Source organism: Crocodylus porosus, unplaced genomic scaffold (genome assembly GCF_001723895.1).
Source record: "Crocodylus porosus isolate Cpor-Errol unplaced genomic scaffold, CroPor_comp1, whole genome shotgun sequence".
Classification (NCBI taxonomy): domain Eukaryota; kingdom Metazoa; phylum Chordata; order Crocodylia; family Crocodylidae; genus Crocodylus; species Crocodylus porosus.
The window spans coordinates 125,167,840-125,194,624 of record NW_017728943.1 but is presented as its reverse complement, the minus strand read 5'-3'; the positions used below and the strand labels follow the sequence as shown (position 1 = coordinate 125,194,624).

Below are 26,785 nucleotides of genomic sequence, written 5' to 3'. Positions count from 1 at the left end.
CTTCCCCAGAGCTGGGGAGCCCACACCAGGCTCTGGCCCCAGCCTGTGGCCCTCAGCCCTCTTCAGTAAGTGTCCCACACCGGACTGAGGTGGTGCGTTCACAGACCGCTGCTCCTTAGAGGGAACATTGGAATCCCACTGTACTAAGCCTTGGTGAGGCTGCAGTTGGAGTACTGCATCCAATTCTGGGCTCCACAATTCAAGAAGAATGTCAAAGTTAGAGAGTCCCGTGGAGAGCCATGCAAGTGATCAGAGAGCAGGAAAATAGGCCTTATGATGAGAGGCTGAGAGCCATGCAACTCTTCAGCCTAGAAGAGAGCAGGCTCAGGGGTGATCTGGTGACTGCCTATAAATACGTAAGGGGTGTGCATCAGGATCTGGGGGAATGTCTGTTCACCAGAGCGCCCCAAAGGATAACAAGGACCAACAGTCATAAATTTCTCCATGACCATTTTAGGCTGGAAATAAGGAAAGACTTTTTTAATGTCCGAGCGCCCAAGGCCTCGAATAGACTCCCTCCAGAAGTGGTGCAGGCACCCACTTTGGATTCATTCAAGGAACGTTTGGATGCTTATCTTTCTGGGATCCTTTGACCCTAGCTGACTTCCTGCCCCTGGGGCAGCAGGCTGGACTTGATCTCTCGAGGTCCCTTCCAGCCCTAATGTCTATGAAATCTGGTTTTCTTCTCTAAGCCACCCTTTGCCAGACCCTTAAATTAATGTTGCATATTTTTTTCTTGTGTATTAAGTATTATTTCTCAAAGGCATCTTTTGTGTTATTCTGAATCCAAGTATTTTCTTGTTATGCCTTTGGGACTCACCTTCTCACTAATGAATTTTTAACCTTTCTTAATTTCTTAAATTTGCTTTTGTTCACAATTTCAAGGGAGATCATGACAAGAGGAGAGAGGAGCAGAGGAAGTACGGAGTGTTCTTTGATGATGACTATGACTACTTGCAGCATCTAAAAGAAGCCTCTGGTCCCTCTGAGCTGGTCCCTTCTGTATCTGGTCCACAGAGCAGGATTGTGGTAACAACAGAAGGAGAGGTAGAAGAAGAAATCCAACAAATTCCAGTAAGTGGTGTATTTGTGTCACCAATCCTTGTTTTGTATTTTTCTGATGCGTCCTTTATCTAAATGTATCACCCCATTTTGTGATAAATGGTAATCTTGCTCACCAGATATTCAGGATCTTATTTTTTTCCATCTTTGACATTTTTATATGGCAATAAGTAAAATCTATAACCTATAATGGCAATAATCTGCATTATATTAATCAGTTTATTTGCTAAAACACTGCAGTGACTTTCACCCTGGCAGTATCATGTAGGTTTTTTGTTTTGGTTTAGATATTTTTTGACTGTTAAAAAAGCCCTTGGGGTGCCTGCCACTTTTTTAAGAAGTCAGGCAGCTTGCAAAGCTGCTGGCAGGTGTGGGCCAGGGCTAATGGTGAGTCAGCTGACCCAGGAATCCAGCAGGTGAGGCTAGGCCTGATTGAGGGAGGCATTTGACTTGCAAAGAGGGCTGGGCTTAGAGCAAGTATAAGCCCAGGCCCTGACAGAAGCCCAGCAGTAAGATTTACTGTCTCCTGAGAGAACATCACCTCAATGGGAGGACTGCAGCTCTGGAGTACCACCACAAAGAGGACATCTGAAGCAGTCTGGAGGTTTTGGGTAGAAACTAGGGCTCGGATATTCCTAGGGTCCCAGGCTGGGGTCTGGGTGAGCCCAGAGTGGGGGGCTCAGTGCAGAAGACCTTATTATAGGGTCCAGGTGAAGCTCAAGGAGAGGGGCTCAGTGCGTAAGACCTACTGTGAGGCCCAGGTCAGCCCAGAGATAGACTGGGAGCCTAAGAGACTTGCTGAGGAGCCTGAGGGAGTGGACCTCTGAGTGGGTGTGGGCTGCGAGGCTGGAGAACTGACCCCAACAGAATGTCACTGGGCTGCTAGCAGGGCCAGGGCCCAGAGAGGCCAGAGGCAGCCACAGCAGGAGGGCTGCTGAAGCCAGAGGGGAGCCCAGAGTTCTCAGCTGGCTTGAGGCGGGGCCAGGGCATAGGAGAAGCCACAGGAAGGGCCACCACCAGAGAGGAAGCGGGATCACTGGCCTGTAGCCCAGAGTGAAGATGGCCAAGCCAGAGCTATCTGAGGAGTAGGGGAGCCCAGGAGGAGTGGCAGCAGAATGAGCAACCCAGAGAATTTTGCTGGCCTGTCAGTGGGGCCAGGGCCCAGAAAGGGGCCAAAGGCTGGACATGGCCACGTTAGGAGCTTGCTGGAGCCAGAGAGAGGCCCAGAGTTGTCAACTGGCCAAAGACAGAGCGGGCAGGACCTAGGATAGGCCAAAGGTCCAGGTGGGGCCACTGCTGGAGAGGAAGGGGTCAGAGAAATTGACTGCCCAGACTGAGAATGGTTGGGACAGAGCCATCTGATGTAGAGCAGGGTCCAAGACAGCACCAAGACTAGGGAGCCCAGATGTAGGAGAGCCGGGGCCAGAAGCATCCTGGAGGAAGGCGAGAGCTGAGCCCAGAAGGGGGCCAAATGAGAGCCAACAAACTAGGGGGTGAGAGAGAGAGAGTGCCAGGGCCCAGGGAGCCCGGAGTGGTGACATCAGTAAGGGGCCAAGGAGCTTGTAGCCAGGGCCTAGGCTGGTATGACTAAAAACTGCACTCTACTAGTGTTTGGGGTCACAATAGTGGGACTGCTCGTGGCAGGAGTGGAAGGGTCCAGCAGCTGGGTATAGAGAGAGGCCCAGCGAGGGTCCAAGGGGTCTGGCAACCCAGAGTGGCTGAGTGAGGGACCCAGGGGACTGAAGACATGAGTGAAGCTGTGCGAGAGATCAGGGGTCTGAGGGCCAGAAGGGTTATGTGAGTGTAGATGTATGACAAAGAAAATGTCTATGATGATGCCATCTGCATAGTGTAGGCAAGTTATGGAGCCGTGCAAATAGCCCGTAAGGCAAAGGACCAGGTGGTCAATAGAACAAGACCAGGTCTGGGAAGCCCTGGCGCAGCCTTCCCTTTTATAAACATAAAAGACATCAAGATGTGGTGGGCAAGTGAAGAGACCTAGGTGGGGAGCAGCAGTACCTCCCCCACCCTCTATCTGGTCCTCAGTGTGGCTTCGGAATCATGGTGGGGGCTCCCCCATGCTTGGAGTACTCTGATTGGCCATTTCCGTCAGCCAATCAGAGCATAAATAGAGCATTATGAACAGACAGACAGAGTTGGGCTTTTATAATATTAGAACGCCCTAACTACCAGGCTATAAGCACTGTTCATTTACAACCCTCTTGTTGAAGCTTGAGCCACTGGACTGTGAAGAGTCATGGAACAAGAGGGAACATGAATTTTATATCAACAAAGAGAAAACTCCCTTAGGTTTGGGGAACTATGGGTTCTGGCACCTGTGGCCATCGTCATTGCTGTATTTTATTTACTTATCGTTTAACTAATTTTCTATAAAAATATTAAACAGAACCTGTGATTTCACAAGGTCCCTTCCAGCCCTAAAATTCTGTGATGCCTGGTGCTTATGGGAATTTTTGGTGTCAGGGGCGTGGTATGGGTTCCAGTCCCGTTCTCCAGCACTGTTTTACAATAGTTTTTATTGGTTAACAAGCAAAAGTATCCAAAACTGCAAAACTCGCAGCTGCCCACAGTCAGAGCAGTGCTATCCTCACTGGGTTTGTAAAGTCATGCTCTCATGCTTTTGGTCTTCCTTGACCTGAGTGGATCATTTTCAGTCGGTGCTTTGTCACCTAGGTTGTTTCAATTTAGGTAAACATTTCTTCTGAATTTCTTTCAGCCCTGAGTCAGTTGCCTAAGTCCTGGAAGGAGCAGGAATATAGCTATCTGCCTGGTCCTTTTGTGTCTATTGACTAGCCCAGTGGTTCCCAAACTCTGATGGATTGTGTACAACCAATTTAAAATGATACAACTTTAAGTACCACCAGTAAATTTTTGTCATATAAAGTAATTATAAAAAATCCGTTGATGTGTACCGCTGACAGGGTGCCTGCATACCACAGACTGAGAACTGCTGGCACCTCCCTGTTGTGTGATCAGGGCAGCCTTGGGAGGTACTTAGTTCTCCCCTTTGACTATAAGAAACTTAGGAACTCTAATCTATTAATTTGGTTCATCCTCTTGGAGTTAAGGACCTACATTTTGTGTGTTGCATCATGTAAGTGGAGGCACTTTAGAGACGGGTAAAGATCTGGCCACTGATATCAGCTGAAATCCTACTTTCTCTTGGTCAGTGCCCCAAGCCTATTTAAATTAATAGCTTTGTGTGTGTGTGTTTTGGGTTTTTTTGTTTTTCTAGGTTCCTTCTATTAATTTGCCTTCATCGGTATTTGCTTCCGTGTTTGAAGAGGATGTGGGACTATTAAATAAAGCTGCTCCTGTTTCAGGTATCATGAATCATTTTACTCTATCTTTTATAGTGCTAGGCCAGGACTGTCCAACTTCACCACAGCTCTGTGCAAACCATATCCTGAGGCTTACCACACAAGCATCTTCTTCCTGCCCTACCCCAATGGGTAATAGTAGCAGGACATAGTAGCAGGACATAAGCCCTTCCCTGATGCACAGCAGTGAGAAGTACCTGCTGGGGCCATGGGCTGCATATTTGCTGTGAAGCACCTGTGTTGGGCCATCTTATAGTCATAAGTTACAAGGTCTACCCAAGCTGAGCAGCTCCACTGAGTTAACATGGTTGAGGCAGATCCGATAGTCACACCAGATCAGTGGTGGCAAACATTATAATAGTTGCTTTACACGCACAGTCTGTATGGCCTCATTTACATCCAAGCTGACTGGGGCAACTTTTGACATTAATCTGGAGCTGAACTTGAATAGATTCAGGCCTCTGGAGGTCTAGTAAAATGCCATCACTTTTCAGTCGTCACACTCAGCTCAGTTTCGATCTAGGTGGTAATATTGCCTATGTTAAAAATAATCTACTTATTCATACTAGGTTTGCATATTTAGTATTATAGCCTTATTTCAGGTAAAGCTCAGTAGCAGAGGAGGAAAAGTGTCCCCAAAGCTGAGAACAAAATGTTTTATTGCAGCAAAACATTTTATTTGTCAACCTGTTATTGTTCCATAGTGATGCCTGTGAACCCCAGTGTAGAGCTGAGGGCTCATTCTCAAAATTTCTCTTGCTTTTTATTCTCAAAGTTTATTTTCCTTTAGGGCAAGGCTGTCCAACTGGAGGCCCTTGAGCCAAATGCAAGCCACAAGGAGTTAAGTGCAACCCCCAGGCTCCTGCACAGTCATTTCTCCCCTTATCACTCCATTTGCAATGGGGAAGTCCATGTGGCCTCGGGGCCCATGGCTCACCCTGGTGTGGCCCATGCAGCGTGTGGCCTGCAGGGTACACGGCCCCTGGCTGCTTGGAAGTTGGACAACCTTGCTTTAGGAGCAGATAGAAGAATTACATTCATCTTCCAGTATTAACATTTTAAACTTTAACACGGTTTCAACCTTGCTTAATTTAGTGCGATTATGCCTCCATGTGCATTTGAGTAGGAATTTATTATGTTCTTATTGCGAGATTTAAGCATCCAGCCAGAAAAGGGAATGCTAGTAATAGTTTTGCAATGACTTAAAGTAGAGGAGTAGTTTGTGGTCCCTGCATATAACTTAGAGTGAGTCTTATTTTCTGCAGTACACGATACATATATTAACAAATAGCAGTAATTATCACAATTGAAAATTAACTCTAATTGCACAAAGAACTCCTAAGAAAACTTTGTAACTACTTTCTATGTTTTCAGTATGCCACTGAGTTAGGTTTTTATCAGCTTTTAGAAATGGGGAAATTGAGGCTGGCGTGTTTCTGACTTGCCTACGGCTAGAGAGAAATTTTGGTGGTGCTGAAACTAGAATTTATTAATCCCCTGTGTTCCAGTTCTATGTTTAGACTGTTGGATATACATAACTTATAATGAGCATGTATTGTTTTTAATTAAAACAATATGCACTGCCAAATTAAGCCCAGTCTTTGCTTGGAAGCAATTCCTCCTTCCTTTGTTTAAGGAATATTTATAAACACTATAAAGATCTTTGTTAAGTGCAAATTAGCACTTATGGATTTGGATGGCTTGGTTATGTCATGGCAACTTCAATGCAGTCCTTCTCTCTCTCTATCTCAGGACCTCGTTTGGATTTTGACCCTGATATTGTTGCAGCTCTTGATGATGACTTTGACTTTAACAATCCAGATAATCTTCTTGAAGACGACTTTATTTTAAAGGCCAGTGAACCAGGGAATGGAAATTGCCGGTATATGAAGCTTTACAGAACTTTTAAACAATGTAACAATTACTGTTAATATTGCTAATATTTTTTTTCAAATCTATCTGTTAGAAAACCAGAAAGGTTTCATATTATAAATTAGGCTTATGCTTGATATCAGATCTGTGGTTTAAACAAAGGCATTAGCAGGCATAGTTTTGCCGGTGCTCTACAAGTTCAGATTCATTTTGTCCTGGGTTAAGGCTGTTAAGTGAGCATCTTTTGCCAGCACTAACATCACAAATAAATATGTATGTGCTTTATGTTTTCAAGCTGGTTTAACACAATTTCAAAACTTGCCAATATGATAGCCAGTAATGTTTCCAGAGGCCCTTTAAATACACTTCAGTGACAATTTAAAAAAAATCTAAAATCCATCACTTCATATTATTTCTAGCTTTTGCCATTGTATACACTTCTGCAGTATAACGAGCACTTAAGCAATTTTACTAGTATTAATACGCCAATATTCTACTCCTTTTCTTTCCCTTGGCCAATTCCTGATGTATAAGAAATCAGGAATGTTACAAGTGAATTACGTTGTTGAAGGCCAATAGTGAAACATTTTGACCATAAACCTTAAAAATGTACTAGATTACACTCTTTCACTTTAATATTAACCTCAGTCTTACTGTTAAACTTGTTCTTTTTTTGTACCTACATGAGGAGAATCCTTGTCTCTTTTCTTAAACTTCATCCATACGTTGCTAAACTACTTTAGCATAGGCTTAAGCCATGGTGAAATAACAGAGTAAGCAGGTAACGGGAATTTTCCTTTTTAATTTTTAGTGGCTCTGATACTGAGGATGAAGGCGAATGGGAAGATGTGGATGATGATGAAAGTGACAGTGATGGAAATTATGATTCAGAAGGTCCTTTATCAGACGATGAAAGAATCAATGGAGAGATGAAGGAGTTTCTTTTCATGCAAGAGGAGACCAAGAGCCGATTCACAGATTATTCCTTGACTTCTTCAGTCATGAGAAGAAATGAACAGCTTACCCTGCTGGATGACAGATTTGAGAAAGTAAGGCAGCTTAGGGATACATATACCGAGAAGAGCAGCTGTCATTTGAAAGTTCTGTTCTGTTTTTATTTTTTCATTTAAGTCTTGCAGTCTGATCCACACAGGCATCCCTTGTCCCTGTGCAAAATCCTCATGGCCTTTATCTCTCAGTGATGTTATAAGTTCTTCACAAACATTGTATGATATGCAGTGCAAACTTAAAACAGCTTGCATCAAATATAGTTTTCTCATTCATTTTAAAAGCACTAGCGATATAATCCTAGCATTGACTCTTTTTTTCACCCCTCACCACTTCCTTATTTTTCTCCCCCCTGCCCCCAGCCTCCCAGATCGTAATTGGGGGTTTTCATTACTAATAGCGAACTGCCTGCAGGAAGATGCTGAATCCTAGGTAGTAGAGACGCAATTTTTTTTCATCCCCATTTGTAATTTTGTAGGGGCACTTTTCTCTTGTTAGATGGTGTTATACCAGAGGTGCTTAACCCCTGGCCCACAAGCCAGATCTGGCTCCTGGCACCATCTCATCCAGCTTGCAGGACTCCCCACGGGTCCTGCAGAGAGTCCCGTGAGCTGTGGCCATGTGTGCTAGATATAATGTGCAGGGCAACATGGGGTCTGAGCCCAGCACACGGTGTGGCATGGGACCCCAAGTGCCCTATCCCTGCTGGGCAAGGACAGCACAGAGCCTGATCCAGCCCTAGGACTGGCCTCAGGCCATTCTTCTGGCCTATGGAGCACCACTGTATTAAGCAAATTATAAGTTTAAGGTGTATTACATCTTTTATACAACAAGGACACAAAGTAAAACTTTTCTATTAAACAACATTGGCCTTATATTTCATCATCATCCCCAAGGCAAAAATGAAATTTGATTGTATCATGTTGAAAGGGTAACTTCAGTGGGGAAGATAGATTTACCCTATTATTTTATTCTATAGACTTGTTTAAAAAATGTGTAGCAAGAAAGTAGAATGGAAAATATTACTAGATTCTTTTAGACTTTCATATTTAAATCAGCTTATGAACAAATTTGTTTAGTATAAGAAATTCAGTGTACATGCAAACTTTCTTTTTTCATTTTTAGTTCTATGAACAGTTTGATGAAGATGAGATTGGAGCACTGGATAATGTGGAATTAGAAGGCTACATTGACACTGATAGTCTTCGATTAGAAGAAGTCCTGAATGACTACTATAAAGAGAAAGCTAAGGAGTATGTGCAATACACTTTGCTTTTGATTTACTATAAGTAGCTCTAAGTGTTGATGCATTGTAACTTGCTTTTGCTAAAAAAATCTTTGTAAAGTATTCTGTCTTACATTATCACTGAATTGCAGTATGCTGTCTACTGGCTAAATGTATATGACCCAATTTGTTGCTTCCAGAGTGGGGCGAGTACATCTTTAACAAGCAGTTGTCCTGATGATACAGTCCCAAAAAACATAGGGACTATATTATCAAAACACTGCACCAAGTACTCTTGAAAGTGGAGGGGGCTTATTTAGTTAATCTACTTTTGATACTTCAAATGTATAAACCAGTGGGTTATTATGAAGGCACTTGGAGAAAACAGAGGAAGGGAATTTTGTCCTACACGAAATGTAAGACTACATCCACTTTAAACTTGCTGTATCCAGCTGCGGTGCCCTCAAGGTTGCAGTCAGTATTGTTCCCTGTGTGCTATACCTACTAGACTGGAATCATTGTAGCTACATCCATGCGACTCTTTCAGCAGTGTGATTTTCACTGCTGAGTGACAGTGCCATTTAGCCAGTCCCTCAGTCTAATGAGCTTGCCTGTAATACTAGATGGACACAGTTACTCTGCTTCCAGTTTAGGAGGTATGCTGAAGGGCACTATTGCAGTACACAGTAAACTTAGCAGATATGGGCTAAGAGTATTTAAAAGAAGTACATGTCGGAAAGGCTTTCCTGTTTTAGGGAAAAGCTCAACAAAGAGTTAAGTTAAAGTGAAATTATTTTTTAATATTTCTGCCTCCCACACTTCTCTGTTTTCTCAAAAAGCTGTGTGAAACTTGATATTCTTGAATCCTGTGAAGATTTAGAGTCCCCCATGAATGAGAAGAAAGAGGAAGGAGAAGAAATTGTAACTTTAGTTATTGAAGAAACCAAAGAAAAATGGGATTGTGAATCCATTTTGAGTAAGTGTATGGCATTCATTTGCTTTTTCCACAGGTAATAAAGCAGGTGACAGATTGTCTGCTTATTTGTAGAAAAGTTTCTAGTCAAAATAGCTTACACATCTGGCTGGCAGATTCATCAGACATTCTCAGTAAACACATTTATTTTTCAGTGTTATGTGAAAATTACCCACAATTAGTTATGATTCTTTCAAATAATGTATAACTTTAAAAATTGTAAAGTAAGAGAACCACTTCTTAGTTCAATTCACTTCTTTTTTTTTCTTTTTTTTTTTTTAATTTGCTTTAGGTACATACTCAAACTTGTACAATCATCCAAAACTTATTGAGGAACCATCAAAGGTAAAAGCCTTTTATTCTTTACTGTATGAAGTGCGTAGAATTCTGAGCACGTTTTGTATCGTCAAGAGACTGCTATTTTCTAAGGGTACAGCGATAGAGATTTTTGGGGCCAATACCAATAACCGATTTTTAAGGAGGCATATTAGCCGATACTAATCCAGTTTCCAATATGCAGCCTAGCAGCTTGGAGAGCTGCATTCAGCTGGTAAGTCTGTTGTGGGGAAATGGCAGGGGGAAGGGAAGAGGTGTGTGGGGAGGGGTGGGGAACAGATCGAGGCCTCTGCAGAGAGGGAGGGAATGGGCCTGGGGCTGGGCCTGCCCAGCCAGGGCAGGGCAGGGCAGGGCATGGGACAGCCATGGTGGGGGAGGCGGTTCCCACTGCTGTGTGCACCCCAGGACAGCATGGTAGGGGCGGGGGGTGCCCCCAGATCTGGATAGGGCAGGGTACAGCTGCAGGCTGGAGCTGCACTGGGCTTCCCCCAGTGTGGGCTGGACCGGGCTGTGCTTGGGGCAGGTGGCAGTGCCAGCAGGGCAGATACCAAGGGGCTGCAGCCACCCCAAAGTTTTCCGTAGCCCCTTCACTCTCAGTGCTGCTGCCACCCGCTACAAGCGCAGCCTGGCCTGGCCCCCGCTGGAAAGAGCCCAGCATAGCCCCAGCCCCAGCCTGCAGGGCCAGCCCATGCCACACAGATCCAGGGCACACACCCCCCATACCTTTCTGGGGTGCACATAGCGGCAGGAGCCACCCCCCTGGACGAGCCACGGCTCCATTGCATGCCCTTCCCTGCCCTGCCCCAACCCACCCCAGCTGCGCAGTGCCTGTCCCAGCCCCACTCCCTCCCTCACTGCAGAGGCCTTGATTTGCCCCCCCACACACCCCTTCCCTCCACCCTCCCCTTCCACTGCAACAGACTTAGCAGCTGTATGCAGCTCTCCAAGCTGCCAGGCTGTGCTCCTTGCTGCCTATATGCTGCTCTACAACTGCATGCATGCACAGGGCATTTATCAGCCAAATGATTGACCACATCAGGCTGATACAGTCAATTTTCTTTATCAGTGCCAATTCAATATTGGACCGATATATCGGTGCACCTCTACTGTTTTCGCAATGGCTGCATTTTTTTCTTTAAGTTGAGTTAGAAAGTGTTGCATTTGTCAGAGTATATCCCTAAATAAGATGTCTCAAGCCACTGATGTGAATAAGAATACTGCCCATCACTACACACTTTTTGAACATAAAGTTAATACTATGAGTTGCCATCAGCAATTCAACAAAGAGAAGCTATGTTTAGATTCCCATGTGCACATTTAATTCATGCATTCAAAAATCTCCCAGAGGTTTCTATTTTTAAAAATGTAAAGAAATGAGAGGGAAGCATTAAGGCAAAGCTTAGTTATTATAAACACTGGCAAGTTTAAATTTGTGTAATCAGCCATCCATAATCCACAAAGAAAGGTGGAGCTAGTAAGTTTGCATACCAAAAATACTAAGAAAGTAAAACAAATATGTTTGAGAAAACAGTTTTCATGAAGATAGAACTTTGCTTCCTGTTTTAATTGAAGGCTGAGAACATTCATTCTCCTTGCTTCTGTTTTGCTGGAGAATTTTCGAAAGAGAAAATCTGATTTTATATACCTGACATTTCTAAGGTTTAAAAAAGAAGATATGCAACCTCTTTTCTTGCGGAGACCTTTATAAAGAAGGCAAAAGTATTTCATAGATTTCATAGACATCAGGGCTGGAAGGGACCTCGGGAGATCATCGAGTCCAGCCCCCTGCCCAAAGGGCAGGAAGTCAGCTGGGGTCATAGGATCCCAGCAAGATAAGCATCCAATTTACTCTTGAAGGTGTTCAATGTAGGTGCTTGAACCACCTCTGCCGGCAGACTGTTCCAGACCTTGGGGGCTCAGACAGTAAAGAAATTCTTCCTTATGACATCAATCTCTTCTCCCTTGTCCAGGTGATAGGTCACCTGGTCGTAGAAGGAAATGAGATTGGTCAAACAAGACCTACCCGCAACAAACCCGTGCTGGCTATCCCTTAGGATGTTAGCCTGGGCCAGTCCATCAAGGATGGCCTCCTTAATAAACTTTTCTAAGATCTTCCCCAGGATAGTATACATTCTAACTTTTTTGTTTTGAAAATTGCCTTTGAGTAAGACTTAAATATTAAGTCAAGAAAGTTATTTTCTCTGTTTTTTATGTGTACATGTAACCTGTGTTGGTTTTGGAATCTGTAAACGTGTCTGAAGGAAGAATTTGCCTTGGGAAATTTCTGTGTTGTTATTATAAAACTTAGTGATTCTGTGCTTTTGGAAGTAGGCAAGAGTGATTTTTAGTAAATAGAAGAAAAGGGAGGGTTAAAGAAAGTCATTAGGCAGATCTGTTTTATTTGTGTCTTAGCCCAGACCAATTAAAATTTCCCAGAAGACTGGAATCCCACTGGATGTCTTGCCTCAAAGAGGTCTTACAGCTAAGCAGACTGAACGCATGCAAATGATTAATGACAGTGACCTGCCAAGAGCATCGACACAGCCACGTTCCAAAAATGAGAGCAAAGAAGATCGAAAAGCTAGAAAACAGGCTGTCAAAGAAGAACGAAAGGTAAAAAGTAGCATCGGGGTTTCTCCTTTTTTGTGCCTGTTTTTTTTTCCTTGTCGGTCTTTGTAGTAAAAGCCCCCGCTGTTTGCAGTTCAGTTTGCGTCCTGTCTTGCCAGTGAAGGTCCCAGATTCCCTGTCAAGCTCCAGGCCATCTGAACTTGAACTGGCAAGTACTGTAGATTCATTCCACAGGTTAGAAGTTTCAGGTAGGAGGTGGGGGGACTTCAAACCTAGAGGCCTAAGATTGCAGTTTCTGGCTGTTCACGTGAAATCCCTTTGCTGCTTCCTATCACAGACTTCAGTCTGGTCATTGCTCTGTGAAGCTAGTCACCAACCTTCTTTCAGTGGTCTTGGGATTCTCTGCAGTCACAGAATGATGTGCAGACAAGTCGGGGCAGAATACTGGAAAATTTGTGTTTCCCCCTTTTACCCCTTCAGTGCGCACACAAAGTAGGAAAATGTGTTTTAACAGTTACCATTCCTTCAAGTTCCTTCCTCTTCTCAGTTTCTTCTTCTTTTCACTTAAGACAGGCAAGAGAACAATGCACAGTGGTATTACTTCTGTCTGTTTATTAGAGGTATGCTATATAGCAGTTATTCCAAGATCTGTCTGGGGTTTTGAAGGTGATTGGGAAGGGGAAAGTCCTAACGCTTCCCTCAGTAAATCCGGAAAACAGTTGTAATGTGTTAATACTTTCTATGTTCAGGAACGCAGAATGGAAAAGAAAGCCAACAAATTGGCCTTCAGGCTGGAGAAAACAAGGCAAGAAAAAGAGCTGCTTAACCTGAGGCAGAACATTCAAGGGCTCAAGCTGTCATAGTTGAACTGACTCTTATTGTGGAATATCCTTGCATTGATGCTTTGTGCCAGAATCCTGGGATGGATGCTGTTGACTTAACCTTGTCCCATCATGTCAGAAATGGAGAAAAAAGGTGTTTGAGTAACTCTACAACCAGAACCTATCATTTTTTATTATTTTTTGTAAATGTATAGATGAGGTGAATCATTTTGTTATAAACTAAAATTAATAATATTGTATTTTTATGAACATAATATGGCAACAAGTGATACACTTAAGATACACTGGGAATATAGTATGATGCTCATTAATAGAGAAGTATATTTTTCTGTGCAAGTGTCATGTTCTAACAAATGTCTGGACAAATGTATTGCAGTACATAAATTCTTCCCCTTTATATTGGTACTTAAATACAATTACTTTCTTGATTTAACATAGTCTCATATATCAAGGTTATGCAGATTTTTTCACAGCACCCCTGTGCTGTTTATTGCCTATGCATCTGATGTAACTTGTGTGTTGCCCGGTTTAAAACCTCAAAGTCAGAAATGACTGTTAATGTTGCTCTTGAAATTGAAGTTAGCCTGGTGGCATTAAAGACGCTATAGCAAACATTGTACAGAAAACAGTAATATATTAAATTGTTCACAACCAGAAAAACAGCAGAAAATAATGTGTGGGGTGGGGGTGCATTGGGTGTGCGTGGGGGGGGGATCATGTGTGTTATAGTATGTATTTGGTGTGTGGGTGTGGTCTGTGTGCTTAGCCTCTAGTCTGCCAGTTCTGTAGGTCAAGAAGGCATGCAAGGATTCATTGTATCCAGCTGCAAAACTGAAGAGCAGGAATTCTTGCATTTCCTCCAATGGGGAGTGCTCATTGCCTGGCTGTTTGTCCCCATCTACTCCCCATGTTGAGGCAGGAGAAAACAGCACAGTGAGATGCCAGAGGTTTAAGCAATCCACCTGCCATCTGCTGTGGTGCATACAGATGTTTTGGGAAGTGCTTGTCTGTATGCTCTCTAGACTTCAAACATTACATCCACCTGGGGCCTTAACCAGAAATCATAAGATAATCATTTTCTATTTGTAAGTTGTCCACCTGCTCTTTGATTTTCTTTTAATTTATCTCTCTTAGTTTGTCATATTGTTTGCTGTGTTCCAGTTCAGTGACCATACATAGCTGCTTTTGGAAGTGTCTTTGGTTTCTTCTGCATGAGCCACTCTAACCTAAATGAGATTGACAAACCATTTGTTTTTCCCCCAATTTTACTGTGTTATGCTAAACTAGTGGTTCCTAAAATTACCTTTACATTCTTACGAATGCCTAACAAAGAAGAGCAAATGTAAAAGGCATTTAAAAGTGCCACTACCACTGGAGATTCGTTTGTGTGCTTGTTTGATTTTTTTTTTCAGCTTGAATATCAGAAATTTAGTCTCCATTTTTTTAATAGTGTCTCCCCCACATTCTGCCTTAACCAAATCATGAAGTAGCAGCAGGGTGGATTTTATTTAAATCAGATTGATTTAAATCATGATGTAAATCACTGGTCAGGAAGCTTCAATTTAATCATTGTTCTCTATACAAACTTGCAGAGACAAGAGGGTTGATGGGTAAGTAATCAGGTCTTTTATCTCGCATCTCCATATACTGCTGTTAACAATGATGTTAACTCTGGAGACACAAATCCCGTTTGAGAACTGAAACTAAGGATCAGAGATGCTTAATAAGATCTTCTAGACCAGGCTTGTCCAACATATGGCCCGCAGGGCACCATGCAGCCTGCCAAGGCATTTTCTGAGGCCTGAGGTGCTGTGATCACAAACAAAAGTAAACACTGTTTACTTTCGTTCCCACCCCTTGTCCCTCCCCCAGCACCTCAGCAGCTTCCTAATGGCTGCTGAAGGCCTGGGGAAGGGACAAGGTTCCCACACGCACCGCGTCATCTTGATGTTGCCTATGCGGTGCATGTGGGAAGAGGAGTAGCCGTGTGCTGCTTGGGACAGGATGAGCCCAGCTGGAGCAGCAGGGGCTCAGCTGCATTTTCCCCCTACCTGCGCTGGTCAGTCCTGCTTCTGCTGGCTGGTGCCGACCTGCCCGGCCTCCCAGTCCCCAGCAGTACGTGGGAAGCCAGTACAGGGGGGCCTCATCTGGCAGGGTCCTGGCGTGACCTCTGTGGGGTGAGGCAGCAGGAGCCAGTGTCTGCCAGACCCCGTGCTCCAGGCTTGCAGTGCTGAGGCCACCGGGGCTGCGTGCGCGGGCGACCGGGCACCACGGTGAGCAGGGCTGTACAGGTGGGAAGGTGAGGGGCTGCGGTACAGCATCCGCCTCGCTCCAGCCCCACCTCGGGCAGTGCCTGCTCATGGGGCTGCGCTGCTCGGGGGATGGAGATGTGGAGCTATTTATTTCTCCTCTTCAGTCTATGGGGCAGTAGCTGGCTGGATGCAGAATGGGTCCCTCCTTCCCCTGCCCACCAGCAGCTATCATGAACCTTACAGTAACAGGCAGGTGCAGTAGGGCTGTACAGGCAGGGTCTCTCTGGCTCAGGACAGAGGGCGTTTGAATATGGCTCGCTGGCCCACTGGGTGATAAAAACTTCATGATCCAGCCCCACATTCAAAAAGGTTGGACACCTCTGTTCTAGACCAGTGGTTCTCAACCTTTTTTGTGCCAGGACCCATTTGTAAAAATTTGATGGCTAGTGCCTCTCACGCCCAACCTGCTGCCCCCCACCCCCAGGCTCCAGCCCCCTGCAGTGTGGGGGGCAGGAGGTGGGTGTGTGGGAGGGGGTGGGTCTGGGCCATGCAGTACCCCAAGCAGCCCCTTGCAAGGTGTAACTGCTAGCCTGCAAGAGATTAGTCAGTTTCCCACGTTTTCCTCTTTTAAAGGAGAATCTATTTTTAAAGTTTGTTCACAATCTTTCAAATATTCTTGTGACCCACAGGTTGAGAAACACTTTTCTAGACTGAGCACTGAGTCTCATTGGGTAAAGTGATTTTCTTTAATCTTTACTAATCTATAGAGGAGCCTCTGGGAACCCTGTAAGATTGGGCCCCTAATATAGTCCATGGCCTGTTGTGGCCTACGTATAAAACTTTTCTAAAAAGGTTACATAAATATATTGTCTCAAATGGTATATAAGTAGGAGTTATAATCCCTATTCCACAATGATATGAGCTTTAACATATCTTAAAACTACCTTTTATACAGGTGTTTTTTTTTAAAAGCATCTTAATCAAGAAAGTAAAAAAATACGATTAAATAAAAGAAATCTGATTTTATATTTTGAAATCCTATTGTTTTTGTTTATTTATTTTTTAAATTGTTAATTTTTATCCACCCTGGGAAACAGCCAATCTTCTTATGGTAATGAGAAGAAAAAAAATCATGTAGGAAAAAAAATCTTAATATCAGGCCTTGAGTCTTGTCCTCACTGCCTTTCATGCGCATCACAGACCAAGGGAGTATATGTGTATGTGTCATAATTGTTAATTATTCGGTTGATGATAACTGATGATTTAGCTGTTTACGAGTATGTGGACTTTGAGTAAAGATAGCTGACCACCCAGTGTCCATGTCTCCTAATGCAGTCCTGAAGAAGGAATCTGAAAAATCTACATATTGAGATGAATCAAATGCCTGTGAAGGAATTAAGTGGAGCAAGTGAGTAATGTGCAGAGCCTACATTTTGAATGGCGTAATTTTTTGGTTTACTAAACATGAAAATGAGTTAATGTGGGTCTGTGCAATTCTGATGTCTATCAACGGTATGTGGTTGAGCAGTATAAAGTCACTGAATCAGACTTGTGAATAAGATGGAGACGAGGCCTGGACTTTACTTCAAAAAATACCTTATTTGTCCTTTGCACTCTTGTCAACTTTAGATCCAGCTGTTTCCATCTCCCAAATGAATTAGGTCTATTTCAGGTTACTCAACATCTTGTACTTAACTTTTTCTTTTTTTAGTCCATATCTCACTACTTGGGCTGATGCTCTGGGAACAGAATCCCCATAGGACAAAAGGGAGGTGGTTGGCACATGTTAAAAGACTAGCAATTAGGTAACAAAAGAGTTTTATAGCCAACAACTTCACTACTAAGTCAAGTTACCACAAGCAGTTGAATAGTGTAGTGAAGTTACCACATGCAGGTGAATATTATAGACCCTGGATTGTGCTTATTTCTACTCAGCTTTTCAACCCTGTTCTTTCCTTCCTTTAGAGGTGGAACAGCAAGGTGTTGAACCTATAAGTCCTGTTTTTCCCTGAACAATAGAAATATTTGTGGCTCCTTTTACGGGGAAACTTGAGCAATCTGCTCACAATGGGATTAGCGCAAAGAACATTATATAAAATAAGAATGATTTGTATTATTTGGGAGCACACAAGAGTTGGAAAAGCTTTTCAATTATCCATTGAAATCAAAGCACTTTGAAATTTGTTTTTCAATGAAATTGCATCAGGAGGAAAAACAAGTAGAAAGCAGACATGAAAATATGCAATAAACCCTGACCTTTTCCAGTAGCATTCTTGAGATGCACTAACCAGCAGTTTCAAGTACTGCTGTTCAGTGCTCCTGAAAATGACTTTGCTTCCTTTTGATGTAATCAAGATAACTTTCAAATTGTCCCCCTTGTCCTCAGATGATCTTACAGGTTTTATCATGCAAAGAAGTTCTAAGAATAATAGCAAGGCTACATCATGGGTAGTTTACTTATTTGGGTACATAGAACTAATCACACTCCTTGGCTCCCAAAATGTTAGCATTTATCTCTCTACATTTGATTTGGAACAGCATAATAAAACAGAGATTCATATACAGCTCAGTTGTGCTCTAATATATATAAATTTGTAATTTAGGGGGATTTGATATGTGGTGGTAGCTGATAGGACTAAATAAACTTAAGATAAATATTAATCTTCTGAAGAAAGAAAACTCACATTCTGTCTCAAAAGAACGAAGACCTCATCATACTTACACTGGTTGCAAAATGTCTCTTAGTGCCTGAAAACTGTAGGCAATCATATTCAAGTTGAATAGGTCCCTTTGCCATTAAGGATCCTGATTCTTTGTTGTTTACAAATGAAAGGATTGAAATAAACTGAGCCTCAGCATGAACATATAGTTTTTGATCCGTCAAGCTGTAATCTCTTCAGTGAGACAGCATGGACACATTATATTGCTTCTCTACACTGCCATTATGATGTCATTGAAGAAATGCATTGTCCTAAACCGGATTTGTCCACTTGGCAGGCTGTGGGGCTTGTCGGTACAGATGCCAAAGCCACTGTATGAGCATAGCTCCAGAGCCAACGGGGTGAATACAGCTACCTAAACTGGAAACAGTGAAAAAGTGGGATAAGGAAAAGTGGCATTCATCTGGGTTACAGGCCTGTGCCAAGGTAGCAGCTCCCACAGCCATATTGACAAACTACTGCCCTGCTGCTAGAGGTGGGGCATCTGGCCCAAAGGACCAATTAAGTTGAACAGCCATGTTCTACACCATGCTCTAGCAGCATGGCCTTCAACTTTAAATATTAGTATGATTTTTCAACACTAGTTGTCTTCAGAGCCTCAAAGATGTGATATGAAACTGTACAGAAGTTAGGAGAACCTTGTTTGAACAAGTGTGCTTCTGGCTTACACAAAATGTCACAGGTTATTGGAGAAATTGAACATTCTGGCTACTAAAATACTGAGAAATTCAAAAATGGTTGTCATATGTGCAACCTGCAGCAAATGCAACATCAGTCGTTTAAGCATGCCTCAGAGTCTAGGTCAAGAATTCCAACCCTGTATGGCCATGAGTTGACCAAAATGTTTTAACTTTACAGAAAAGAACATAACTGCCATTTAGTGGTTCAGACTGTAGGGCCATTTTGTCCTATATCCTGTCTCACAGTGGCAGAGAATGGATACTTATCTACATCTGCCATCTACTTGCTTATTTGCTCCATCGTGCCAGATCCTTCTATAGTTCCTTACGGTCCACTTTGGCCGTTACCACTTAGAATAATTTTGTGTTACTAACTGAAACCTGCAAAGCATTTGTGATGAAACCTGGGGTGCTAGTGGGTGGGTCCTGCCTGGGGGACACCACTGCCATGGAGGGAAGCACTGGGGTCCTTGCAACTCAGGGGCTGTGACTGGTCGGCAGCTCACTCCATGAGTGTGGGAGAGGTGGGCAGGCTCCAGGGAGGGGAAAAAAAAGGATCAGGCCCCTCACTGCTTTTTTTTTTTTTTTTTCCTTCAGCAGAGCCTGCCCACTCCAAGGCAGGGGCCCTGATGCTTCATTCTAGCTCTGATTTACTTGCCTATCTGTTTGAAATGTCTCAGGGTCCATAATAATAACATACTTATTCTGTCTGTTGGGAGCACTCTGGTTGGTTGTTTCAGTAAGCATTGTAATTGGCTGCCAAGACAACCAATCAGAGTGCTCTGGACAGATGGAGTACGCCTATTATTATTACAGATTTGCAAATTTGGCCACCCCACTACTCCCCCTTTTCCAGATCATTTATGAATATGTCTCACAGCACTGGTCCCAATACAGATCCCTGGGGAAGCCTGCTCTTTACTTGTTTTCATCTTGAAAAGTGACTGCTTATACTCACTCTGTTTTCTATCCTTAAGCCATTTTTCAATCCATGAGTGGGCCTTCCCTATAATCCCATAACTAAACTTTGAGAGTTTTTATGAAGAATGAAACTTTGTTAATTTAATTTCAGAAAAGTACTTAGTTTTATGGGGGGGTTCCAGTTTTCACTTTTAAAATATTTTCCATTTGAAAAGTCAGGTCAAGAGAAAGAATTACTTTCTCTAGACTTTCAGTTTTTCTCAGGTATTTCAGTTTTCCAGAGGAGGAAGCTGAGAAAATGAAAGCTTTCCCTCTATTTTCAAAGAACATTTTTCATTAACCAAAAATTAAAAATGTATTCTACTCACTTTTCACTGTTTCACTTTTACTGAGATGTCACAGGTATACCTGTGTGTGTTTTGTTGAACCGTTTACGGTGGTTGGTAATAATTAGTTGGTACTGTTTAGTAGCAGTTTTGGTCAATTAAATCTGTTACAGTCCCATTCTTAGTGGTGGCATGGACAGTTTTCCACCATCACAATTGGCATTTTTGTTGGTGGAGTCAGCAGAGATGCTGAGGATTTGAATTTGTTATGGGACCTGTATTTCCCTTTTACCTCCAGACATGGTTAAGGAAGACTGTGCTCCAGATACTTGTCCTGTCTTCCCTACCTCTCAGGTTCTAGCCCTGCCAGTCACACCACTTGCTAGGCAGTGATATAAGTGGTTTGTGATTAAGATGGAATAGGGTCTTTGCTCACCTGCTCTCTTTCATCCAGATTTCATAGTATGACCTGGCTACCTGCAACCCTACTACAGTAATCTGGGCATCAGTAGAGGGAAAGTTGAGTAGAGGCCAGATGAATAAAGGCACTGCAAGCACAGATAAGGAGCCCTTCCTACTAGGTGATGAGATAGGAGTAACAGGGGTGGTGACAGGAATAAGCAGAGATAGCCACAGGTCAGAGGTACTTGCCAATACTGCAGAGATATTGATAAGCAGAGATACTGGTTGACTGAGGAGAAATATGTAGGAACAACGATTTGCCCACAATTCAAAGTTAAAGTATTATATATGTATATATAGTATTGTTGTAGTGTCTAAGCATGCAGTTAATTAGTCCTCAGCTGAATGGTCAACCTGGACAGTTTCTTGTATGAAACCATGAAGTATCTGTAAGTAGCTCTCAGTTGTGGAAATGAGGAACCTCACACCATGCGTCAGTGAGAGAAACAGAAGAAATACACTCTGGATATCTGCAAGGTTGGGGATTCACTCCATCATTGAGGTAAGTTCACAAAGGTCTGGGGGAGAGACATTCATCTCCTGCTGATGTTTTTATAAAGGGCCCCTCTGCCAATAGAGCAGTTAGTTCCAGCAATCATAGATTTACTCTGAACATGGATTCCTTTGTGATCAAGACATCCAGTGTGACTAATAGCTTGCTATTTTGAATTTTATACAGCTGCCGGAAATCAAGTTTTGTTTCCTTGTGAAATCTGTGGAAGGCACTTTAAACAAGATGTTCTGGTAAAGCAAATTAATTATACAATGCTATTTTCTAGTTGTGTAGACCCTGTCAGCCTGAAGGATCCCACAGCGTTTCATAAGGTGTGTGTATACATGTGCAATTAATGTGAAGCTATAAATTCCGGAGTTTACTGCTCCTGGGCATGCTGTTTGAATGCGTGTCCTGGACCAATAAACTCAGAAGCACTGAAACATCCTAGTGCCCCAGACAGGTGGGGTAAACTCTGCAGCAGGATAGTACTTGTATTTATAGTAGTTAAATTACAAGCACTATCCTGCTGTGGAGTAAATTTAGTTTACTCCCGCCTCATAGGGGCACATGCATAGATGCCAAGATGATTTCTGCATAGCTAATTAGGCTGCTGCACAGATGACCTCTCATGTAGATGCACCCATACTGTATACCTGTAGCACTACCTAAAAACAGCCATCCCTAAGATGTAGCGCAGCAATCAACCAACATACTGTTGTTTGCTACATAATAGCAACAATAGCATAACTGAGTGTGTGGGGGAGGGGGGAGAGGGGCAGGGTGATTAGGGCAGCAGCAGTTCTGGGCACTGTCTTGATAAGGGGATGGCAGAGGCACAAAAACAATTGTGGCTGCAGTGGGAATTAATTGCATTAGCACCACTGCAGCTGGCTGAGACAGAGCTGCCCTACTGTGTCTCTGGTGAGCAAGATGAATAATTTTGCCCAGAAATCCCAGGACAAGCCCTTTTTTTCCGAAAAGTACCTTGGGGGGTGGTGCGCACGCATTTACCAGAAAGGAGCTTTAGGGATGGGGAGAAGAGAAGTGGGTAAACGCAAGCAGTTTAACTGCAGATGTTGAAAGAAGTAAAATGGTATGAAAAGTACTTTCATGACTGAGGTAGATTAGGGAATTGATCACATTTCATTAAATTTGGCTTAATCCCAAACACTGCACAATTCTTGGAAAGTGTCCTAATTAGGAAAGGGAGTAATTGGCAGCTCTGTTTTCTTGCAGCTTTGCAACCTGTAAAAAAGCCTCTACTGGTGCCCCTTTAAAGCTTTTCTGCTGAGCGTTTCCAGCAATAGCTTTCAAGTTCCCTGGGCAAAATAAACAACTGTGAGGTTACCATGACAGTGTAATGTGTATGAAAGGCATAATCCAAAACTTACTCAAGTCGGTGAAAGACTCTCATTGCCTTCCCTGGACCCTGGATTAGAACCCGAGCCTTGATGGACTAGGTCAGGAGTGGCCAAGCAGTGGCACAGGTGTCACAACTAGCAGGCAGCGTCTGTGTGTGGTACATGGCACACTGGAGAGGGGACAGGTAGCACTGTGCAGATAGGGCAGGGAGCAGAAAGCTGAGCATCAGATCAGGCAGGGAGCACTGGTGAGGAAGCAAAAAGCTGAGCAGCAAATCGCGGATTGTGTGACACTTAGGGTGGGTATAGAGCTAATTTGTGGCATGCCTGCCAAAAATGTTGGCCCCCACTGGACTAGGTAAATAAATTAAGATCAGAAATTAGTGCGTGCCTCCCTTGGAAGAGGAGCCTTTGTGAATGCCTAAATTTGACATGAGGCGCAGTCATGTCAATAGTCAGTATCCTCACAGACTGATGTGGAAACCAGTTGTCCAGGAAGTCAGTTGCTGCACCTCTTGTGCAGAGAAGATCAGCCAAAGGATAGTTTCCAATTCCCACTGAACCAGAGCCTCATTTCACGTGCTATTGGGAAAAGTTCAGTGCAGCATGCTCTTAAAACATGAGGAGGGGATGTTGAAAAATCTCTGGTAACTAAAGATACTTCTGAACTCCCCTGAAGAGGTGTTGAAATGTTTTCTCTCAATCCTGTAACAATTCATAATAGAAAAACAATGGGAAAGAGAAGGAAATAGGCAGCAAACTGGAAGTAAAACAAAAAAATGAAAAGGAAATGTGAGAAATAAGGAAAAAGCAGATGGGGCCCAAACCCATAAACTTTATTCCTGTTGGCTGTCTCCTTAAGGCCAGGAGGACTACTGATGTAAGTAGTAGCTGCAGGTTGGGCTCTGGATACATGGAGTCTCACAAGTTTTCACACCAGCTTTCTCAAAGAAAGCCAGTTAGTCCTGCTGCTGCATCTATGCGAGCCAACCACTGCATAGCTGCTAACTGCACAGTCATTTAGTAACTGCATAACCAAAGACTAAATGATTGCACCTTAACTGGTGTTACTGCACAGTAACATCCAGGCGTGGTTGCCTAGTGATGCTTACTGCACAGTAGCTTGTTACTGCACTGCAGTAGTGTTACATCACAGTTTGTGCCTGGTGAAGCTACTGCACCAGTGGGAGCAATACTAGACATTGTAAAGCTTCCAAATCTGTATGTCAGACTTTACAGCCCCTGTTGTAAAACCTTCTCCTTGGGTTCCCCTCTTGGTATGTCCCAAACAAATTCCCTCTGTCTTTTTAGCTGTGGGTGGAAGTCTGTCTTGTTCTAAAATGTAGTATTGTTAAACAGTTGGCACATCTCATCCTGATGATGACAGGATGAAGAGTGCAGTTTATTAACAGGAGAGAAAGGGAAAAGGGCCAATGGATCCCATTCAGAATCCACATGTGCCTCTCTCGCCAACATTAATAATCTTGATGCTGCTAGAAGTAATTATACAGCCTTAGTCAAAGGCAGCATTAGCTCCACAAGGTGTTCTTTTCCTTTGTATCCCAGATGAGGCATTCCCCAATATGCCAGAAAGTCTTCAGCAAGAAACGCAAGCCTTTCAATTCTTTGAAACAGAGACTGCAAGGAACTGAAATTACCACTGTGAAGAAGCAGCCACAACCAAAGGTATTCCTGAGTTCATAGCTAAGGCATTACCTTCATTCTCATGAACATTGTCATTCACTCCTGGGACAAACATATAGTGTCTTGTGCATTACTGTCATGTTTTTCTCTTTGGAAATGCTGTCTCTTGTGCAGAGATCAGCCAAAGGATAGTTTCCAATTCCCACTGAACCAGAGCCTCGTTTCACGTGCTATTGGGAAAAGTTCAATGCAGCATGCTCTTAAAACATGAGGGGATGTTGAAAAATCTCTGGTAACTAAAGATACTTCTGAACTCCCCTGAAGAGGTGTTGACATGTTTTCTCTCAATCCTGTAACAATTCATAATAGAAAAACAATAGGAAAGAGAAGGAAATAGGCAGCAAACTGGAAGTAAAACAAGAAAAAGAAAAGGAAATGTGAGAAATAAGGAAAAAGCAGATGGGACCCAAACCCATAGATGGGTTTGTGTATCTATCTGCCTTCTTTCCTTCCTGTCTCCAACTTTACCACTTGTGCAACAGCAAGGCCCCTGCCACATGTTACTGTCTTTAAGCACTTAATCGCATCTTGTTGTGACCTGGCCATGCATTCAGTCAATTAATGGCACTATGAAATAAGGAATAAGCCACAAAGCTATTCCACAAAAAATGTGAAATTACTTTGTGGCTGGTTCCTATCACACCATTAATTTGCCATATGTGCCTGTGGCTGGGAACCCCATCAGTTGATGGGATTTCCAGCTGCAGTAACACACTATATACCCCCAAGGCTGGGAGCCCACAGCTGACTGGGGCTCCCAGTTTCAGGGGCAAACATGTGGCATGGTAGGATGCATGATTGTATGGATTGTGGATTGACTCCCGTTACACCGTTACCTGCACATCTGGCAGGGTCCTAAATATACTAGGTGTAGTGTATTGCATCCAGTAATCTGAGGCCTTTCTCAGTACTGAATCCAAAATTGTTCACAGCTTTTTGTACAGACTAAGGCCTCTATTCTTATAGGAGACATTTCCTGTATATATGTGTAATGTAAAATGCTATGCTAAAAGGAAAAGAATGTACAAGCTTCTGACAGGCTCACCACCAGAGTCTGTGAAAGGAAGTATAACCTAAGTAGTGAAGTATAATGGTAAGATACCAGTATGGTGCAGGAATGCCCAATGGTCAGCCCAACAGCCAACTGTAGTCTGGTTTAGAGACTTAAAGTGAAGCTATGAAGCAAAAGCAATAGTTAGTTATTGAAACAAGCCGTGAGGTTTCATTAGGATCCAGGCCCTGTTGGGCCTCTGGAGAGAGAGAGTGAATGAATACATGTACACAGGCGTATAGGTCATAGCCGTGTTGGTCTAAGCACATGGCAGACAAAGTTCTTTGGGTAAATCTGATATCTTTTATTAGACGAACTCAAATAGTTGGAAAAACTCTGCTTTGCAAGCTTTGGGATAGAAGTACCCTTTGTCAGGCTGAGGAAGCCTCTGCAGTTGGTATGTGCTCTTCCTGGCTGGAATGAATAGTAAAGAAGCCAGAGGCTGGTATGCATGTGACAGAGCCAGTCGGTGAAAATATAAATTGAGGCAGTCAGTGGGTGAGGGAAGGAGGAGAGCAGGAAGGGGGAAGAGTAATGAATGTAGATAGTAAAGTAAATAGTAGAGAGGTACCTGGGGAGTTGTATGTTAAGCAGGTTATAATGTGTCATGGATCCAATGTCTATACTGAGTCCATGATTTTTTGTATCCAGTAGGCTGATGAAGTGAAGGTTGTAGGCTTATCTGTGAAAGGTGTTTTGTAAATTTCTTTTTTGAGGATTAGAACTGAGAGATTGGAGAGAAAGTGTTTTTCTTGTGAGAAATGTGCCCTCTTCCCCCACAGTAATTGGGTATTCTTGTCTTTGATAGATGTTTGGTGCGCGTACATTCTGGTATGCAGTTGTTGTTTGGTTTCTCCTACATATTTTCCATCGGGGCGTTTAGTGCACTGGATGAGATATGTTAAATTTCTGGAGGTACAGGTGTAGGATGTACACACACACACACACACACACACACACACACACACGCAGTCCCATACATACCAATATCATGGTTTTGGCTGTATGCAGTTTGTGACTACTGATTTAGTAGCTACCACAAGCTGTGGCTGTGTTGGATGCACTTTCAAACTTTCACTGAAAGTTGGTTGGAGAAAGAAGCAAAAATCTACAAGAAATCGAGAGGGAAGGGGAGAGGAGTGGAAGCTGGAGAAAGGTGGGTGGTTTGTTTCACCCAGTATAATCTAGAATTCTCTTCTTGTCTTTGGGGATAAGGGGCTGTTTTATTAACAGTTTCTTGGAGCGCTGGTTCATTTATGACCATGTAAGAAGAATGGCCAAATTGGCCTTCCTAAGCCTTGCTAAATGTGCCTTTGTTTGATTTTTTTTTTTTTTTTTTAATAGTCCTCCTGTATCTTGAAATTCCATTTAAAGACTGAATATGCTGTCTCCGTGACAGCTTTTACATCTCAGAATCTGGATACATTTGAGTTTGAATTTTCATACATATTTCTGTCTGTTACAGAATCAAGTGCAAAAGAAATCTAACTGGAGACAGCATCATGAGGACTTCATGAATGCTATTCAGTCAGCCAAGGAAGTCACAAAAGCCATGAAAGAGGGTCGCCCTCTTCCCCCACCACCC

The 26,785-nt window shown here is 43.1% G+C and overlaps 2 protein-coding genes and 1 long non-coding RNA gene across 3 annotated transcripts in view; 2 read left to right on the top strand and 1 right to left on the bottom strand.

The window, feature by feature from the left end:
* LTV1 (LTV1 ribosome biogenesis factor) overlaps positions 1-13,889 on the top strand; it is a 21,288-nt gene extending 7,399 nt beyond the window's left edge. Inside the window, exons 4-11 of the mRNA XM_019550141.1 lie at positions 4,319-4,406; positions 6,156-6,285; positions 7,087-7,324; positions 8,409-8,536; positions 9,348-9,484; positions 9,774-9,826; positions 12,230-12,430; positions 13,135-13,889. Of these exons, the coding sequence (XP_019405686.1) occupies positions 4,319-4,406; positions 6,156-6,285; positions 7,087-7,324; positions 8,409-8,536; positions 9,348-9,484; positions 9,774-9,826; positions 12,230-12,430; positions 13,135-13,248 (1,089 nt within the window). The 3' untranslated portion in view covers positions 13,249-13,889. The remainder of the gene's footprint in view (positions 1-4,318; positions 4,407-6,155; positions 6,286-7,086; positions 7,325-8,408; positions 8,537-9,347; positions 9,485-9,773; positions 9,827-12,229; positions 12,431-13,134) is intronic.
* A 484-nt stretch (positions 13,890-14,373) lies between these two features.
* LOC109320157 overlaps positions 14,374-26,785 on the bottom strand; it is a 19,571-nt gene continuing 7,159 nt past the window's right edge. Inside the window, exons 2-3 of the long non-coding RNA XR_002103735.1 lie at positions 19,802-19,811; positions 14,374-14,592 (exon numbers count right to left, since the gene is read on the bottom strand). This is a non-coding gene — a long non-coding RNA (uncharacterized LOC109320157). The remainder of the gene's footprint in view (positions 14,593-19,801; positions 19,812-26,785) is intronic.
* ZC2HC1B (zinc finger C2HC-type containing 1B) overlaps positions 16,560-26,785 on the top strand; it is a 26,516-nt gene continuing 16,290 nt past the window's right edge. Inside the window, exons 1-4 of the mRNA XM_019550142.1 lie at positions 16,560-16,887; positions 21,268-21,332; positions 24,012-24,131; positions 26,666-26,785. The exon at positions 26,666-26,785 is cut by the window's right edge and continues 1 nt beyond it. Of these exons, the coding sequence (XP_019405687.1) occupies positions 16,851-16,887; positions 21,268-21,332; positions 24,012-24,131; positions 26,666-26,785 (342 nt within the window). The 5' untranslated portion in view covers positions 16,560-16,850. The remainder of the gene's footprint in view (positions 16,888-21,267; positions 21,333-24,011; positions 24,132-26,665) is intronic.